General features: G+C 39.5%; 1 protein-coding gene across 4 annotated transcripts in view; it reads left to right on the top strand.

Annotated features, from left to right (window-relative positions):
- The window catches only part of phkb (phosphorylase kinase regulatory subunit beta), a 149,677-nt gene that overhangs the window by 21,351 nt on the left and 107,883 nt on the right, over positions 1–20,443 (top strand). For all 4 annotated transcript variants that reach the window (XR_004414549.1, XM_033036399.1, XM_033036397.1 and 1 more), the window contains one exon: positions 15,547–15,646. Coding sequence is in view for 3 of the 4 variants with exons in the window: in XM_033036399.1 (XP_032892290.1) it covers positions 15,547–15,646 (100 nt within the window). In the remaining variant the exon portion in view is untranslated. The remainder of the gene's footprint in view (positions 1–15,546; positions 15,647–20,443) is intronic.

The raw sequence follows: 20,443 nt of genomic DNA, 5'->3' as shown, positions 1-20,443 counted from the left end.
AATTGCTTGCCACATTTTTTTCTGTAGGCATATCACTTGTGGCTATTTTCATGTACAATTCATAAAAGATCATGAAGTAGAAATATCTGTGATACACTAATAGGTTTATCGTTCTGCGATCATATTGTTGCCTTGGCGTCATTTGGACCAAGGTCGTGACCTAGTTGAATGATGATAATGTTGTGATTTAAAATTTTGGTGTCACACATTTTATTTATTTCCCACCTTGGTGTATAATGAACGTCAGATGCCAATTACTTAGACTTAGACTTAATTCCTCCCACACTGTTGAGTGCATTGGGCAGCAAGCTTTCGCCATTCTGTTCGGTTATGTGTGACGTCTTCCACCCTCGATAGGCTTGCGATCCGGGCTTACAAATCCTTCTGGAATGTTCGCCTCCATGTGAGTTTTGGTCGGCCTCTTTTCCTCCTTCTGTCAGGTTGCCATGTCATTGCTATCTTAGCTGCGCGTTCTGGTGACATTCGGAGTACATGTCCTGCAAATTTAATCCTGCGTACCTCTATGTCCTGGCTGAGAGGCTTTGTTGCAGTTTCCTCGTTTGTGATGTGGTGTCTGTAGCTAGTCTTCAGGATCTTCCTCAAGCAGTTTTGTTGGAATGATGCCAATAAGGATAACTTTAAAAAAAATTTTGCTCAATTTAAATAACTAATTTCTAGTCAAGGCAAATTCAACATGGATTGCTACTTTGAATGAAACATGACCATGTGTGACTTTTATATTACCATCCCGCAAAGTTTGTTATTGCTTAGGTACAATGATGCTTTTGTTAGATACTTGCTTCGACACTATTTTGGACCATCTATTTTGGTATATGCTACCCATCTTTTGACAACAATGCCTCTGTGCTGCAACTCTGTTGCATCAAAAATGTAATTGTACAGAATTATTCTTTGTGCTGTGTAATTAAATTTGAAATGCTTTATGTCCATAAGTGTTTCAGACTTTTAATGCTTACCTGAGCAAACACATTACAGCATTGTAAGTGTAGTTACAGTTGCAGCATTTTACTTCATACTCTATTGGTCTATTAGTCTTTTCAGCAAAGAAAAACAACTAGTTGCTACTAATAATTACACGTATTATTATGTTTTTCCTTCATTGGTGCTCTCAAGCAAACATTTCTATTTCAAAACAAATTCCATTGTGAAGCAAAAATCAAAATTATCTCAACACTAAATTTGTCTTGTGGAATCTGTATTTTTGCTTTTTTGGCAAAATATTTGCATTAAATCTGCAAATTCACAGTTCCATTCCCACAATGTGAGATATTATAACCCCAATAGTTGTTGAGTATTTTCTGGACTCATTAATCAAGGGACTGAGAAAATACAGCTTTATTGGGTTGTCCGGTGAGTCGCTGAAGCAGCATGCAGTTTGTTAGTTTCTGTAGCAACTTATAGACCTCAGCTGAGAATATAATGGTGTGGCAGGTAGTGCAGCTGTCTTGAAACACCAATATTCTGTGTTCCATCCTGACCTCCGGTGCTGTCTGTGTTCACTTTGCATGTTCTCCCCATGACCATGTTGTTTTCCCTGACCACTCCGGTTTCCTATCACATTCCAAGGACATGCTGGTTATTGAGTTAATTGGCCACTGAGTTATACGTGCTGAAGTTGGCTGCTTGGTGAATCAGATGGGGGAGGGGGGTTTTCACAGGCATGGACAAGAGAATAGGTCATAGGGAAATAAGTATGGTAATGGAATTGCCCTGAGAACCAGGAAAGACTCTGAGTCAGTTGAACAGATCCAATGTCATAAAGAAATATCAAAATGACTGAAAAGTTCAGTTCAGGAAGGTCCAATTTGTGGTTATGTATTTAATTTGAGAAGTCAACTGAAGCAACACTTCAGTGTTTGGCACAAAGAGATGTTGAAGTTGCCAGAGAAAATATTCTTGATGTCGATCCAAGGAGCCCTGTTGATAATTAGAGGAAGGTAGAAGTACTGGCTATATGCTCACTGCAGTCAAATGACGTGCTTCCACTGCTAACATTTATTTTTTGTTGTTCAAGGTGCCAAAAGATATTGGTATTTCAGAAACTATGCCCTGGTTAGGGGTTAGAAGGTGAAAATTCATGAGTGAAAGGGAAAAACAAATTTAGTTTTTGGTTACTTTTTATAATTGTGAACGAGTCACGAATATCCATGAATATGCTATTAATAGAATTGTTATAGCATAAGCATTATTTTATATAATTACATTTTTGAAGGCTCTTCTCATTCTGTGAGAGTTTTAAATTGATGATGTCTCTAGGTTGTCTCCCCAACAGAGAATACAATTTTGTAATTCTACTCTTGCTACTGAATCTTGTCAGTTTTTTTACTCTATAGGGAATAACCAAAGCATGCTGTGACAGTAGGATTGCATGCTTGACCCAATGGTAAACTTGTGCTGTACACTGGCTACAGCCATCTGTCGGAGGAGATGTGCAATACCAGTGATTTTTTTCTCTGGGGAAATGGCAATATTCTCAAGGGGACAAAATCTGCAAATCTATGATGAGGGTTGCAAATGCAGCAACGTAACCATCTTTTCTGATGCCTGCAGGATTTGTTCCAACTGCTAATAATCAAATAAACTATCGTAAGATGCAAAAAGCTGGAGAGAAGGAATGGGTGACGTTTCCGAGACCCTTCTTCAGTCTGGACCTGAAAGGTCACCGATTCCTTCTCTCCAGAGATGCTGCCTGTCCCGCTGAGTTACTCCAGCTTTTTGTATCTATCTTCTGTTTAAACCAGCGTCTGCAGTTCCTTCTTACAAATAAGCTATCCTTGTGTTTACAGCTTCTCATTTATTGTGGAACAGACCTAGTATTTTGTGCATTCTAAATTCTTCACAAACTTGATATGCCGATAACATAGGAATGTTTTTTGGTCAGTGAATGTAGCAAATCTGACAAGTTTTCATTGTGTGACAACTGTCAGTTAACGCAAGACTTGTACCTCAAGTATCCATTCTCTTCTGAATTCTTAGTGGACATAACATTATGGCAGGAACTGCTTTTTAGGAGTATGTGTGTGCAAGAATGTATAGGGCCATTCTTTGGAAAGTGAACCAAATGTCACACACGTTACCAAAAGGCATCACATAAAGTAATGCATTAAAAAATTATTGTAAGAGATTTAATCTTATTCATTTCCACCTACAGAACTATAATGCATTTCTGCTAAAGATATGAATATTCTAGCTTTTTAAAATTCACAAGAGTTTGTAAGATAAAACTGAGTCATGAAAAAATGCTTCCGTGTGAGGTCACACACGCGACCAGTCATATCTGACCTCTGACCCCAAACAAACATTGTCAGCACAACATAAATATTTCACTTGATAAACTTTGAAAAAACTATGAATCTTACATACAGTACATAGCAATATACCTGTAATGCTCTCAGAATTAGAAAGATGTATTCCCCATTTGTTCACATTTTTTGGTCACACACGTGACTAAGAATGGGCCATAGCAGCTTTTGAACTGTTTCTGCCAGGCTTTCCATATGGTCCTTCTCTGGAGAAAGAGTGTCTGCAATGTTTCTGATTTTTATTTAATTCAGGTTCTCTTTGTCTTGCAATTGTTGTACCAAGCCAATTATTTTTGTTCTATTTGCTCCACATTTCTGTTTTTCCTGGGAATTCTCAATTTACCATCTGTTAGAAATATAGGTGCTCTTAAGAAATATTGAGCTCTCTTTTTGTTAACCAGGCGTGCAGTCAGAAATAATGAGCATTTATACTGAATTGCTACATTTTTTAGCGAGCTCTGTTTTTGCTAACCGATCTTGGAGTCAGAAATAATGAGCATTTTTACTGAATTGTTAAATTGTTGGGAGGAGTAACAGTGATATATAACTTACTTTGTGGGAGTTGGTGGGTGGATGATATCTATTTCAGCCCAGCTATTTTGTTAAATAAGTACTTTAAAACCCACAATTTTTAGCTGTAAAGTTTGTTTTCTTCCTGATTGCCTGTAAGCACTGACTCATACTGTATATGTGAGAGAGACGTTTGTGTTGGGTAGTGAACTTGGAGATAGATGCAAGGATTGTGTGAGGATCCGTCATGAACTGGAGCTGGGCGGAGTTTGTCCAGCTCTGCCTGACTGAGGCCAGGAAGGCCCAGATGGTCATCATGAAAGTAACGGACAATGTGATGTACCTACAGTACATCTTGGAGAACTTGTAGGTGACAACATCATTGTGCCCAAAGTCACATTTCATTCAACATTCATCTCTAACTCGGCAGGCATTAGAGCTTCAGTATTTATTCCCCATACAACCTGTCGTGCGAGATATCCTCTTGCTGATGAGCATACTGTAGTGGTATTATTCATCAGGGTAAGATCAAACCTTATGGTAATCAACGCATTATCCGTCAAGGATTGAACCATATGCTTTCTCAATATCACATCAGATGTATAAAAGGTAAAGAATCAGGCTTAACCTACTTTGCTCTTGTTAATACCTAAGTAGATTTCTGGTGGGGTAGGTGGTAGGAGGACAAATTCTTTACACATCAGCATCATACTTGCCAAAGTAGATATCAAGCCGGATTGTGTGCAATCCAGTCCACCTGCTTCTTGCCTCCCGCACTATTTCTCCAGCCAGATGTCTTCTGTGGCAGCACAGCGTCCAAAAATAACTCTATAATAAGTGGATTTAAGTAATTAAAATCAGTAAATGTAAAGACAATTACTTAAACTGCAATGTAACCATTGAAAATATTAAGATCAAGTAAAACAAATGAAAACACAAACCACATATAGAGCCAAAGTTGCAGCCCAGTGAATCAGCACCACCTGTCAAGTCTCCTTTTATACTAATCCTACATTAATCCCATTTTTATTCTCTCCTCATTCTCATCAACTCTCTTCATCCCCTAATCTTTTCAATCGCCTGAACTCTACAGGCAAATTTGCAGTGGTCAACCTATCAATCTGCACATCTTTCAGTCGTGGGAGGAAATTGGAGCATCTGGAGGAAACCTCCGCCATTACAGGGAGAACGTGCAAACTCCACACAGATGGCACCCAAGATCAGAATAGAATGCAGGCCCCTGGCAGCATGAGGCAGGGGCTTTACCAGTGACGCCACTATACTGCCCCAAATATTGATTCAATCTACAGTTGTCCATCTAATCCAGATCAGTGACTCCATTCAAATGAATGAAGCCTTGATATTGCTGTTGTAAAGTTGCGTCACTAGGTGCAAGGTGTATCTTGCTCTTCACCGAAGGATTATTGATCTCTGCCATGAGATGAGTCAGCGGTAGAGCTGGAAATCAGCTATACAGGTGTCTGATCTTCGACTTGTCTCTGACTTCCATCAAATCATGGAAGTCCAAGCTAAGTTGACTCCGGAGGAGCGCCATACCAACTATTCTCAGTTCAGTTGAGTTTATTGTCACATGTACCGAGGTACAGTGAAAAGCTTTTGTTGCATGCTAACCAGTCAGCAGAAAGACAATACATGATTACAATCGATCCATTTACAGTGTATAAATACATGATATGGGAATAATATTTAGTGCCAGGTAAAGCCAGCAAAGTCTGATCAAGAATAGTCTGAGGGTCACCAAAGAGGTAGATCGCAGTGCAGTGCTGCTCCCGGTTGTGGTGGGATGATTCAGTTGCCTGATAACAGCTGGGAAGAAACTGTCCATGAATCGAAGTGTGCATTTTCACACTTCTGTACCTTTTGCCTGGTGAGAGTGGGGAGAAGTGGGAGTGGCCAGGATGCGACTCTTCCTTGATTATGCTGCTGGCCTTGCCGAGGCAGCGCAAGGTATAAACAGAGTCAATGGAAGAGAGGTTGGTTTGTGTGATGGTCTGGGCTGCATCCAAGAAATTGCAGCGAATTGTGGATGTAGCCCAGACCATCACACATACCAACCTCCCTTCTCTACCGAACCATCAGCAAAAGGCAAGAACATTTTGGGCCATCAGGAGCGATCAGTAGGCGCAAATTTTTTTCCGTTTCTTTGATGGGTATTTGAACATTCAAAAATGAGCAGTTTTTAACTGTGTGAAATGTAAAATTATTATTCTTGAACCTAAAACTTGCCCTCTGAGTTCTCGTTTTAATGAAGTGGAACAAGAGACAGGCAAACAACCTGTACTGATAGTTTAAAAAGGCTGCAATTTAATTCTATGTTAGATGCAACTCTGGCCACCTGAATTGCTAGGCTCCAAAATACATGACAATTCAAGGGAAAAATACAGAGTAATGTATAATTTGCATTAACATTTGTTAAACCCTGGGCTGGTTGATGCTGACAACGTTCCACGGCTAGACCTTCTTTGTGGCACAGTTGTTCCGTTCAAAATAACTCGAATAATTTTTCAAAACAAAGGGAAATAAAAAATTAACACGTAGACTTAATTAAAATGTTTTTGGTAAAATTATTTAATTAAAAAATACTAAACGGATAAAGCAAATCACAGCCTGTCAATTAATTTTATGTAAGTGTTAAAAATGTATAAATCAAAACGATATATAACAAAACTATAAAAGGCTACCATGCAATTAACTGAAATCATGATGAGAAATATTTTGAGTTTTTTGAAGGGCAAATATTCTTTATCCGTGAATTAATAATGAAGCTCAGCCAAATTAGGAGAAGATAACGTTAAACTGTATCCAGGAATAACTTCACATAAAGAGCGATTAACCCAATAAAATAGACTGCTGTGTGGTTTAATCAAAATTAAATCTTTCAAACTCAAATAATGTTTCAGATATGCAGATAGACACAAAATAATTGGAATATCTCAGTGGGACTGGCAGCATATCTGGACAGAAGGAATGGGTGACGTTTCGGGCCGAGACCCTTCTTCAGATCTGCACCCTTCTTCAGACTGAAGCTTCCAGCGTCTGCAGTCTCTTGGTCTCCATTCAGAGACTCAGCACTAACAAACCAGCGACAACGGTTCATATTCTATCATACGCAGCTGAGCAATTTTTAATTTGTTTCATTAAATACTTTGGAGCTAAATAACAACGAGAAAGCTAGTCTTAGCAAAATTGTAGAACTTGCTACTCATCAACACTTCATCTTAACGATCATTTTTGATCACAATCATTTTTGCCTACAATAACAACCTCTAAATAAGTTTTTAAATGTTGTGGATAACCTGTATTGAATGATGCAGTGCTTTAATTTATAACGAGTGACATGCTCACTGGTTCTTCAGCCTTTAACCATTCATATCTGAACAACAACAGTTAACAACATTCAATACTTCCTGAGAAGATTACGGAGGGTCGGTTTGTCAAGGAGGACTCTCTCGAACTTCTACAGGTGCACAGTAGAGAGCATACTGACCGGTTGCACCGTGGCTTGGTACGGCAAACTGAGTGCCCAGGAGCGGAAAAGGCTGCAAAAAATTGTAAACACTGCCCAGTCCATCATCTGACCTCCATACTGTCGAGGGGATCTATCGCAGGTGCTGCCTCCAAAAGGTTGCCAGCATCATCAAGGACCCACACCATCCTGGCCACACACTCATCTCTCCACTGCCATCAGGTAGAAGGTACAGGAGCCTGAAATCTGCAACATCCAGGTTCAGGAACAGCTGCTTCCCCACAGTCATCAGACTATTAAACACAACTTCAAACAAACTATGAACTATAACAGCCTATTGCACTTTATCTGTGTATTTATGTGTGTGTATATATATATATCCTATGGTATATGGTCACACTGATCTGATCTGTATTTATGCCTAAAATATTCTGTCGTGCTGCAGCAAAGCAAGAATTTCATTGTCCTATCTGGGACACATGACAATAAACTCTCTTGACTTGACTTATTTTGCTGTCCTTGATTTACCGCAGAAGAACTGATGTCAGATGTTTAAACGAGCAAAATTATCGCCTTTCACTTTTGTAAATGATGTACAAGTAAGACACCTAATCTTCCAGTAAGCTAGTTTATAATTGAAAATGAAATGTATTTATAGAGTTATGGAGTCATATATTACAGCAACGGGTCCTTTGGCCAACTTGTCTGTGCTAACCAAAATGCCCCATCGAAGCGAGTCCCACTTACCCTCATTTGACCCATTCCCCTCTTACCTTAAAGCAATACCCTCTAGTTCTTCACTCCCCTACCCTGGGAACAGATTCATAAGATCATAAGTGATGGGAGCAGAATTAGGCCATTTGGCCCATCAAACCTACTCCTCCATTCAATCATGGCTGATCTGTCTTTCCCTTCTAACCCCATTCTCCTGCCTTCTCCCCATAATCTCTTGACACCCGTACTAATCAAGAATGTATCTATCTCTGCCTTAAATATGTCCACTGACTTGTCCTTCACAGCCTTCTGTGGCAAAGAATTCCACAGATTCACCATCCTCTGACTATAGAAGATTCTGTGCATTCCCCCAATCTATTCCCTTCATGATTTTATACACCTCCATAAGATCACCCCTTATCCTCCTTTGTTCCGAGTCCTATTCGACCCCAAGTCACCAGTGTCAAGTCATGCATTATAGAAATCAAGATCCGCAACTTTACGACATTGCAATTTGTTTAATCTGCAATTGAAGGACACAATCTATATTCTGTGATGAAAGGTAATCTCACAATTGAGATATTTATGTTTGCGACAGATGTTGTTAAACTGCAATTTACATTTATGTTCTGAATTACCGTCAGTCAATGTGACTAATGTTCATTTTTTTTGTAGACTAAAATCTAAATTTTAAATCTGCAATAGTTAAATCTTCTTTATGCTAATGGAACCTCAAATATTTCCTGTTCTTTTGACAATTTGTCCATCCTTTGACTCTGAGTCTGATTTCATTTTGGACTGCTTGAACATGCAGTAAGAATTTAGGGTGGTCACGGTGGTGCAAGGGCAGTCACTGTGGCTCTGGGTGGTCACGGTGGCGCAGTGGTAGAGTTGCAACCTTACAGCGAATGCAGCGCCGGAGACCCGGGTTCGATCCCGACTACGGGTGCTGTCTGTACGGAGTTTGTACGTTCTCCCCGTGACCTGATTGGGTTTTCACCGAGATCTTCGGTTTCCTCCCACACTCCAAAGACGTACAGGTTTGTAGGTTAATTTCCTTGGTAAATGTAAAAAAAAGTCCCTAGTGGGTGTAGGATAGTGTTAATGTGCGGGGATCGCTGGTCGGCGCGGACCCGGTGGGCCGAAGGACCTGTTTCTGCTCTGTATCTCGAAACTAAACTAAACTAATCAAATCATGATTTTTAAATGGCTGCACGGTGGTGTCGCTGGTAAAGCTGCAACCTCACAGGGCCAGGGACCCGGGTTTGGTCCTTGGCTCAGGTGCTGTCTGTGTAGAGTTTGCACGTTCTCCCTGTGACCATGTAGGTTTCCTCTGGGTGCTCCAGTTTCCCCTCGCATCCCAAAGAATTGTGGGTTTGTAGGTTAACTGGCCTTTGTAAATTGCCCCTAGTGCGTAGGGAGTGGATGGGAAAGTGGGATAACATTGTATTAGTGTGAACTAATGATTGATGGTTGGCATGGACTCGGAAGGTCGAAGGACCTGTTTCCATGCTATCTCTTTAAAAAAAAATTAAAAAAAGTCCTTGTGCAATTCTTCACAATATAGTTAGGATGCAAGTCAAATCATCATTAGTCTGAACCGAGATCAAATGATTAGATGTACTACACCATAAGATCAAAAAAGTATTGGATTTAATCCATAAATGTTCAAGTTAATTGGTCTCAGCTGGAATGGTATTACGGTGCATTGCAATTGGTCTCAGCTTTGCTGGCTTAGAAAGAGGAGCATCGGTTCCCTTTCATTATTGCTGTTTACAGCTTATTACAGTGCACATGTAGATGTATAATCAGATAGGGAGGTGATCAAGCTGTGCCGCGCTATTATTTTCCCTACCAACCCTTAACCTTCCAAAGCACAAATGCATGATTAAAGTCTTCAGAGATGTTATTGTAACTTGGGTAGACACAAAATGTTGGAGTAACTCAGCGGGACAGGCGGCATCTCTGGAGAGAAGGAATGGGTGACGTTTCAGTTCGAGACCCTTCACTTATTGTAACTTGTCCATGATACGGATTGTGACCAGTTTTTTTAAAACTAGAATTTGGTTAACATTCATAATTAATTGAATGAGAGCTGGAGTGAGAACATTGATTTCTTATATTTGGACCTTTTTGTGGATTACCCGTATTATATTTAAAAATATGGTGGTAATTCTGCTGCCTAGGTTAACATATGCAGTTGTCTAAGTGTCACTGTTACAAACTTCATAAGGGTGACATCCCAGAACTATTCAAGATGTATTAATATGGAGAAATCATCATACAGAAAGACATTAATCAGAGTCTGAGAAAGGGTTCTGACTTCAAACATTACCTATCCACGTCTTCCAGAGATGCCACCTGACCTGTGCGTTATTTTTGTAAAAAACGCACCTGCAGGTTTGTAGGTTAATTAGCGTCTAAGTTGTCCCTAGCATGTAGTTTAGAACTCGTGCAAGGGTTAAATTTCGCCTACCCAGGGGGTAAATTTGTTGATTCTGGTTTGTACATTTTTTTTCTCATTGACTGACTGCGTTTGGTTCTGGTATACCGGTATCTGTTCATCATTAGTTGTTCATAAATAAGTGAAATAACATTGTTCGGGACAAAGAAGGATGGGAACCCCTGAACTAGTGCATGGGGGTTGCTCGTCAGTGCCGACCCGCTGGGCCAAAGGGCCAATTTCCAAGCAGTATCTCTAAACAAAGCTAAAAAATAAGAATGAACCTTTGCAAAACCACTTTAATGCTTCCAATGATTTTAGATTGATTAGTTTTTGTAATTGTATTTTCTGTTCAAACTGCTTTGTCAATTTAGTTGCACCATCTTGATAGAGCCTGAATTTTGTAGCTCTGTTGATCATCACTCGTTTTCTGGTAAGAGTATGACATCTAATCAACAGTGTTGTGATGTGTACAGAGATGATTGATTAGACTAATCTGGGCTTGAAACTTCTTCCACACAGTTGGCAGTGGTGTGGTGATGCTGCAATATCAGGGATGCTTGTTTTTCGAGAGTCTCTTTTCCTCTATGTTCCCTCCATTCTTGCCCCATTGGAGCAAGCACTGGTTTTTACGTGGGTAAGCCAAAAAGGATGGTCCAATGCTTGTTCCCTGTGGTGTGTGTCAAGTCTTTGAATCTTTCTTTCTGTCCATCACATGGACAGAACCTATGTCCAGCGTGGCACGATGGCGCAGCAGCAGAGTTGCTGCCTTACAGCGTCAGATCCCCAGGTCCCGGGTTCGATCCTGACTACGGGTGCTTGTCAGTACGTAGTTTGTACATTCTCCCCGTAGACAGTGTTAATGTGCAGGGCTCGTTGGTCGGTGCGGACTCGGTGGGCCGAACGGCTTGTTTCTAAATTACACTAAACATGACTGCTTACACCTGCAGAGGGTGGTGAACCCAACCCAGTCCATCACAGGCTCATCGTCCCTACGGTGCGTTGCATCAGGAAGGCTGGAAGTATTTTTAAGGATGCCTGATACCCTGTCCATTTCCTTTTCTCTCCTTTACCTCTAGGAGAAGATATAGAGGCTTGAAAGCTTTGACATCCAGATTTAAGAACCGCTTCTTCCCAACTGCTATCTGACACCTGAACCGATCCTGTCTTTCTCACCCAGATGTGCTGCTTTGTACTCTTACGCTTAACTCTGCTTTATTGGTTATTCAGTTACTTTAATCCTTTTTAACACTACTTGTTTTTTGCACTAAAATCTTGCATTATTCTTGCACAAGAACATAAAGTGCAGGAGGAACTCGATGGGACAGGCAGCATCTCTGAATGACATGGACAGACGACGTTTCAGGTTGGTCCTGATCCATGTCCTCCAGAGATGCTGCCTGACCCGCTGAGTTCTTCCAGTACTTTGCTTTCTACGTAAGATTCCAACATCTGCAGTTCCTTGTGTACCTCTTGGACCACTTAGTTGTTTTTCATCTGTTGTTGTATTGATCACTACTTTCTACTGTCTGCTCTGTGAGCATCAAGTGAACAAATAATTTAATTGCACCCTGGTGTGTATGACAATAAACTAATCTGTAATCTGAGTAAACCACTAGAAATTAAAGTTTATATTTTTTCTAGTTTAATTTAGAGATACAGAGAGGAAACAGGCCCTTCAGCCCATCGAGTCCGCGTCGACCTGCGATCCCCGCACACATTAACACTATCCTACACACACTAGGGACAATTTACACACATTCCAAGCCAATTAACCGACAAACCTGTACATCTTTGGAGTGTGGGAGGAAACCGAAGATCTCGGAGAAAACCCACGCAAGTCATGGGGAGAACGTACAAACTCCATACAGACAGCACCCGTGTCTCCTGCGCTGAGGCAGCAACTCTACCGTTGCGCCACCGTGCCGCCCTAATATTATTCATTAATTTATTTAACATTTAACTTCCCCACTTGGTTAATGTTAATTGAGCTTGGAGAAACAAGTCACAAGGGATGTACATGAATCATTCCTAATTAAAGGAAAGACTAAACGAGAGCGTATTTAACAGCCCATGCAGATAGTATGCAGGCATGAATCCCCTTGTTCAAATCTGCACCAATATTTAAGTAGATTTGTATGCTAATTATGCCACTGAAAATTGACATTAATCTAATAATAACATTAGTGTGCATGAAAACGAGTATAAAACAGGTTAATATTAGCAGTAGAGGGAAAAAAAACCTCAGTTTTTCTTTTGTCTCTATCGGAATTGAATTGAAGATTAAATTTAGAAATCTTCAAACCGCCTTTATTGCATATTAAATGCAGATATTGAAAGGTCTTTGCTGATTAATACAACATAATAGAGCACGTATTGTGCTCATTTGCTTTGTGTTAGTCAGCACTGTTCTCTCAATATCACTAAATTGATTATGTATGGCATTAATTACCTGCAGCAAAGTTTCCCTGTGACAAAAGATGTGAAGAGAGGAATTTATCTTATCACAAAAAACTTGAATTCAAGTATAAGCCTATAGATCCACTGTTACAAGATCTAAAGGTGGCTGCATTTTACACGTTAAGAGAACAGGGCTGATTACAGCAAACAGCAAGTAATTAATCTGGAGATGTAAGGAACTGCAGATGCAGGAATCTTGAACAAAGCACAAAATGCTGGAGTAACTCAGTGTCGAGCAACATCTGCTAGCTAAACGCAAAGATGCTGCCTGACCCTCTGAGTTACTCCAGCACTGTTTTTACTGTGGTTATTCTGGAATGTAAATTGGAGGAGCAATTTTCTATTGAATTGTGAAAAACATTGAATGTGTGCCGTGGTTGAGGCGGATACGATAGTGGCATTTAGGAGACTTTTGGATGGGGATATGGACATGCGGGGGATGCAGGATATGGATTATGTGTGGGCAGATAACATTTGGCCGTGGCATCATGTTGGGCACAGGCATTGTGGGCCGAAGGGCCTGTCCTGTGCTGTAGTGTTTGATGTTCAATCAAAGTTACATTCTAAATCTTAGTATCCTGCTTTCCTCACCTGTAGCATCTGGAAGTATTAGAATGGAAGCCATTTGGAGCCTGACACAGGTCATCTTTTGGGCACATTTTTACATGAATTCCCATTACTCAGTCGTGATTAAAATAATTCTATCCACGTTGTAGTTGGATAGCAATTTGCTCCAAGGAATTGATTTTACAACAATCTGCACTCTCTGTACATCCTTTCATTACTTGCATCGTATTCGTATTTGATTTTGTGAACATGTCATAGTGTGACAATATATTTTAATTTTGGCTGCTGCAGTGAACATCTCCAAGTTTATTAAAATGATTGCCAAGATTTTGAACCTAATGACAGTTCACAGTTTGTGCATTGTTTTGCATATTTTTTTTTTTTTTAATGGCTTGCTTCAAATGGAAGAATTCATTAATCTTATTAAAAAATAGCATGGAATTTGATGACATGTTTTGGTGCTTGACTGGGTCTGAATTTGAAAAGCACTGTTTTGAGCAGCTGTAAAGATTTTATATACATGGGAATCACAGAATCTGTGTAAATTCTGCCCTAATTAAAATTTTAATTTCTATTGTTCATCAATTGGACACAGAGACCACTCCCTCCGTAACTCTCTGGTCAATTCGTCCTTTCCCACCCAAACCACCCCCTCTCCTGGCACTTTCCCTTGCAACCGCAGGAAATGCTACACTTGTCGCTTTATCTCCCCCCTTGACTCTATCCAAGGACCCAAGCTGTCTTTCCAGGGGTGACAGAGGTTCACCTGCAGCACTTCCAACCTCATCTGCAGTTCCTTCTTAAACATTAAAGAAGTAAGGTACCTTGACAATTTAGCTACAAAATGGTGAAGAGGCCACATTGATTGATATGGAAATTAGGACAGATGATTTTTATCGATCAACATCTGGATTACTTTGGATAGAGGCTTGTTCCAGGACTAAGTCATTTGACAAACTACACATGGAATGGTTTAAAAGGCACAACGTGCTGGAGTAACTCAACAGGTGAGGCAGCATCTCACCCTCTGACTCACTTTGTGTCTTTTTTGGTAAATAGCACCTGCAGTTCCTGATGTCTACACACAATAGCTGATGTGACGCTTTTATATTGTTCATTTTTTAAAATAAAATATTACTTGACCAGGTTGTCACACATGGATTGCTTCTAGTATTATAAACTTTTTGCTTTCTTTAGACGTGGACAAATTATATTTGTACATTGGATTAAAATATAATCAGACAATGCATAGAACTTGCAGCACAGAAGGTAACAATTTGGCTCATTTAGCCTGTCTCAGCTTTCACTTAACATTTAAGCAAATAGGTAGTCACCTCCATCTATTCTGTCCCAGTCTTTCAAAATTATAAAATGCCTGCTTGTATTTAATCCAAGTGTTTATAAATCGAAAATGCTTACAGTTCTATGAGTTATTTATGTTGTCTTACATCTTTTGCTTCAACAACCCTGTACTGTTTTAAAGCTGATATCTCATTGCCACAGACGGCTGTGGAGGCCAAGTCAGTGGATATTTCTAAGGAGGAGGTTGACAGATTCTTGATTGGTACAGGTGTCGCTGGTTATGGGACAAAGGCAGGAGAATGGGGTGGAGAGGGAAAGATAGATCAGCCATGATTGAATGGTGATGTAGACTTGATGGGCCAAATGGGCTAATTCTGCTCCTATAACATGAAGTTATGACCTATAAATAATTAAATTTATATTTATTTATTGTTGATAATTAACAGCACGGAAAGAATTCTGATTTTGAAGCCATCCTTGTTCATCTTTTCATGATCATGCTGCTCTGTTATACTTATTTTGGAACAATACATGTTTTAAACTGGCATAATCCATTAAATGTATGTGGAGTTGCAAAGAAATTTGTGCTTGTCAATGTGAATGTATTATTTTTAATACTGGTTCAGAATGATATTACTACCCACAATTTACATTATAATGTTGACTTGGTATTGGAAAAATTGATAAAAGTAATTGATCTTCATTTTGACAAATTGTTCTGTCTCGCCTCTCTTAAATAGGCGCATTGATGATGATAAGGGAAGGACTCATGAGTTGGAATACTCTGCTATAAAATGCATGCGTGGAATTCTTTACTGCTACATGCGTCAAGCCAATAAGGTAACATCGATATGTGAATTCTGACCCTCACACAAGATTAATTTATTTGCAAATTATCTTTTTTTTAAACGTTTATTTAAATGTTTGTAATATCCCGAAGTTTCCATTAATTTGCAAGGAAACATTTATTTATCATCTTTGAATAATCTTTGGTGATTACGTTACAGGAAAGATATGATTGCACTGGAGAGGCTGCGGAGAGGATTTACATAGGTTTTGCTGGGAATGCAAATTATATTTATGATTGGATGATTTGGGGTTGTTTTCTTTGGAACCGAAGAGGCCGAGTAGAGAATTAATTGCGATGTATCACATTATGAGAGACTTAAGCTTTTCACACAGTGGAGTGAACACAAGCCTGGAGGCACACATATGAAGTAATTGGAAGAAGAATTAGGGAGCAGTGGGGGTTCTCAAATGTTCTTCCTGAAAAGAGTTGGAAGCAGAATCCATATGTTTTATGATACACAAGTGCATGCGGTCATATTCATCATTTTCATCATTTTGACTCATGCATCTCCTTTGAACAATGTAGGGATATTATTTGAATACTTTCATCAATTCAGGAAAATGTGAGTAGCAATCTTAGAAAATCTGTGATAAAATTGGCCACTGAGCGAAGGAAGAAACGGAAAGCAACATTCTTTCTCCTGTGCTATCATTTCTTTCTGCAGAGAAGAAGGAACTTGTATAGTAACTCTTTGCAAAGTATTGCACAGTCAGTAAAGTGCTTTGCATGTAATCACTGTGAAAATGTAGGGAATAGTCCCAGATGGTAACCAGTGGCCCAGACCCATCTCTGGGAAGTGAGAGTCATGCTTCCTGCATGCAATACCACATGCATTCCTTCAAAAGCCCTTGTGATCTTCAAACTTGACCTGTGTCAAATTGTGCCCTGGATCGGTTTCCTTTAGCCATCATGTGAAAATGTAGCCCATGGTCTTTCCTTGCTGCATCATATTATTTCTTATCTTCCATCCAAAAGAACAGAGGCGATGAAACAGGAAGAAATAGCTGAATGAAAATAGAGATGAGAAAGAAATAAAATCAAGCTGTGGAGAGAAATATAAAAGAAAATTAAATATTTGCAAAATAAAGATGACAGAAACTTGTAAGAGATAGAGTGGATGTGGAGAGGATCTTTCCACTAGTGGGACCATCTAGGACTAGAGGTTATGGCCTCAGAATGAAAGGATGTTCCTTTAGGAAGTAGATGAGGAGGGATTTCTTTAGCCAGAGGGTGGTGAATCTGTGGAATTCTTTGCCATAGAAGACTGTGGGGGGCAAGTCAGTGGATATTTTTAAAGCAGATAGATTCTTGATTAATATGGGTGTCAAGGGTTATGGGGAGAAGGCAGGAGAATGGGGTTAGGAGGGAGAGAGCGATCAGCCATGATTGGATGGCGGAGTAGACTCGATTGGCCGAATGGCCGAATTCTGCTCCTGTCACTTATGACCTTGTGAGTTGGTATGTTAGATGTCTCGCACATAGATCATGCTCCTATGCTAATAGTTGCACTTTCCTCTATTTAATTATTAAGTATCTTAAGAATGTGGATGAAGTAAATGCCTGTCAATTGCCTACACCTGTGACGCATGCAGGCAATAAGCCACACCCAGCAAGTTCCAGGCTATTGCATTGTTTGGTGCATTTTTGAAGTTTGAAGATAATTTTGAGGGAGTAAAAATGTCTGTATTATAGAGTCTATGGAGTTCTATATTAGTGACAATGTTAATCTACTGCAGCACAAATAAATGAAAATTGATGTCACCTGTGAACAATGCATCGATGAATTATTCTGTCAAAGGCTATGGGGTGAAGGCAGGAGAGTAGGATTGAGAGGGAAAAACAGTTTAGCCATGATCAAATGACAGAACTGACTTGTTCAAGATGAAACTGCAGATGCTGGAAAACCGAAGGTAGACAAAAGTGCTGGAGAAACTCAGAGGGTGCGGCAGCATCTATGGAGCGAAGGAAATAGGCAACGTTTCGGGCCGAAAACCTTCTTCAGTCAGAACTGACTTGATGGGCCAAATGACCTAATTCTGCTCCTATGTCTTATGGAACACTTTATGATCTGCAATATATGGTATATTAATCACTGAAAATTGGCACAAAATTGCCAATATCAAATGTGTTATAATGGAAGTAGTAACAATCTAAAGCCTTTCCACCATCTGTGGAGCATGTTATAAAGGACAACATACTCTCCATTTGCCTTAATGTAGCTGACACAACATTCTAAAGGCCATCCAGGATTAGAGAGCCCAGTTAACTGGCATTGCTAGTAACATAACCTCCATGCCCTCCACCACTGGAGCATCATGGCTGCACGTTTTCAATTAACAAAGTCCACCGCAGTTAGTTTCCAACTCCCAATTTTGTGACTATCAGCAAGAGAGTCAAACATGTGCTGGGGAAACGACTCACTCCAGTTTTCCCTCCAACTGTGTTTGCCGATCTATTATGCCTCTGCAAGTAAGAATTTCATTGTTCTATTTTGGTTCAAATGACAATGAAGCATTCCTGACGACTTTCTTTGACTCTTGATATGAACAATGCTGATTGCAGCAAGAATAGTACAGAATGGAAAGATTCACATCATTGGGATCCTGGAGTGGGTTCTGGAACCAGAAAAGATTATTCTGAAGGAACAAACTTCAGCTGAGCCAAGCTGGGGCCACTTTGCTTGCAGGGATGGTGGTCAGACCAGAGAGTGTTGTCAGTGCTGGAAGGGTTGAAGAGGCAGCGCAGGTTTAACAAAGTAGTTGGAATTAAAGCTGGGGTGTAGGAAATGATCAGAAAGCATATCTGCGAAGAAACTGGGCGTGTGGTAGTAAGAGGTCAAAGAACTATTGATGTAGGAGTAGGTACAACAGTAAAAAGTCGAAAGACACAAAAGAAATAAAAATATCATCCCAAAAAAGAAAACAGGATTAAGTGATATTTTTGAAAAAAGCATTTAAGAAGGGTCTCGACCAGAAATGTCGCCTATTCCTTCTCGCCATAGGTGCTGCCTCACCCGCTGAGTTTCTCCAGCATTTTTGTCTACCTTTGAAATAGACCTGATAAGTTCAAGGATTTGTGGGGGGATTCAAAGAACTGCCTTCGATGGAAATGAGCCTTAGGTTTGGATAGACGGGAATATTAAGTTCTTCATACTGTGAATTTGTTTCACAAAGCCAAGATGAAAATAATTGTTGTGGGGGGCTTGAGTGAAGAGGAGATGGTGGGTGGCATTAATAATGAAAGGTTCTGTCACAGTGTTTGTTGGATTGCTCTTCAGTGTAACTTAGAATGCTACGGGGATCAGTCCTGGCTTTTCAGCTTTTCACAACTTTTATTACGCTTACATGAAAAGATGGAGTTAACTTATTGAAGTTTGCCAGTAATACAAAGCTAGGTTGGAAAGTGAGCTACGCAGAGGATACAGAACATTAAGAGATTAAGCAAGGATATTGGAGCGAGAGAGAGTATATTGTGGGGAATTGCAATGTTATACACTTTGTTGGAAAGAGTAGAAAAACATTTTTTAAATGGTGAAAAGCTTGTAAATGTTGATGAAGAGGGACCTCGGTTGCTGGTTCAAAGACTTGGATACAGTAAGCAATTAGGGCCAGCAGTATGTTCACTTTTACTGCCTGGGGCTTGGAATAAAATAGTGAAGATTTGTTGTTGAGATCCGCCTTGGAGTAGTCTGCACTCTTGGCCAATCCTGTCTAAAAAAGGATATACCTGCTTTGGAGTCAGTTCACTGTAGATTAACTAGCTGGTTCCTCAGAGAGTTGGAACATTTCAAGGTATTGAGGAGAATGGCTTGTACTTTGGTGGAGTTTAGAAGAATCTGCAATTAACCTTTAAAAGATTCGGGAACAGGGCAGATGCCAAGAATACCAATTTGTCTGGCTGCAGAATTTTGAACGATGAAGCAAAGTCTCAGGATATAAACAAAAACAAGAATTGTGACTGATGTGAGCAAATATTTCTCAGAAACTTCTGAAAATTTTGTCCCAATTTTCAATTGCAGAAGGCTTTGAATGGTCGATCATTGTCTAGGAATTTAAAATATAATAGATAGTAAACGCTTCAGTGATGACATTTAATTTTTTCTTACATTTGCAAATCCTGTTGATAGAATGAAATTATTGTACTTTAACGTTTTTGAAGAAGAGTGCAAGAGCAATAATTATATAATGAAAGACAAGATAGTCCAACATCAATTCATGGTAGTTTTCAAACAAGCTACCTCGAAAAGAGCCATGAAATTAGTAATGCCATTGCAACGACGTGTTGAAGATTGCTTCATAGTTGCATTTGTATCTATACAATTGTACTCGTGAAGCTTCTCCCTTGATCCATACAAGCTAACAAATTTATAACTGCAGTAAATGAAACCATTACTTTGGAATAGTAGGAACAAAATTGTTCAATGAAGAGTGTCTTTTTCTGCATGCATTAACTTCATTTATATTCAAAGTGATGAGGATGAAAAGAAAATAGATTGGAGCTGTCTGCAGGTGGATTCATACAGTAATTGTGACATTAGTGGCTTGATAACGGAATTGAATTATTGGTAATTAATATCATTGTTTTGAGTTTGAATATTGCCCACAGTTTCTGTAGGGAAAAAGGAGCTTTGTAATTATTCAAAAAAGTGGATCATAAAACAAAATTATCGAAATTGCTACATTTGTAATTAGTGGTCTGTGCCAGACTGAACAATTTCTGTTTGCTTTCCCATTGTTACTGTTTTATGATATCTATAGACATTTTGTGTAATTACACATTTTTTGTTC

This window comes from Amblyraja radiata, chromosome 17, assembly GCF_010909765.2.
Source record: "Amblyraja radiata isolate CabotCenter1 chromosome 17, sAmbRad1.1.pri, whole genome shotgun sequence".
NCBI classification, from domain to species: domain Eukaryota; kingdom Metazoa; phylum Chordata; class Chondrichthyes; order Rajiformes; family Rajidae; genus Amblyraja; species Amblyraja radiata.
Note: the sequence above shows the minus strand (reverse complement) of the source record. Positions and strands in the feature narration are given on the sequence as shown.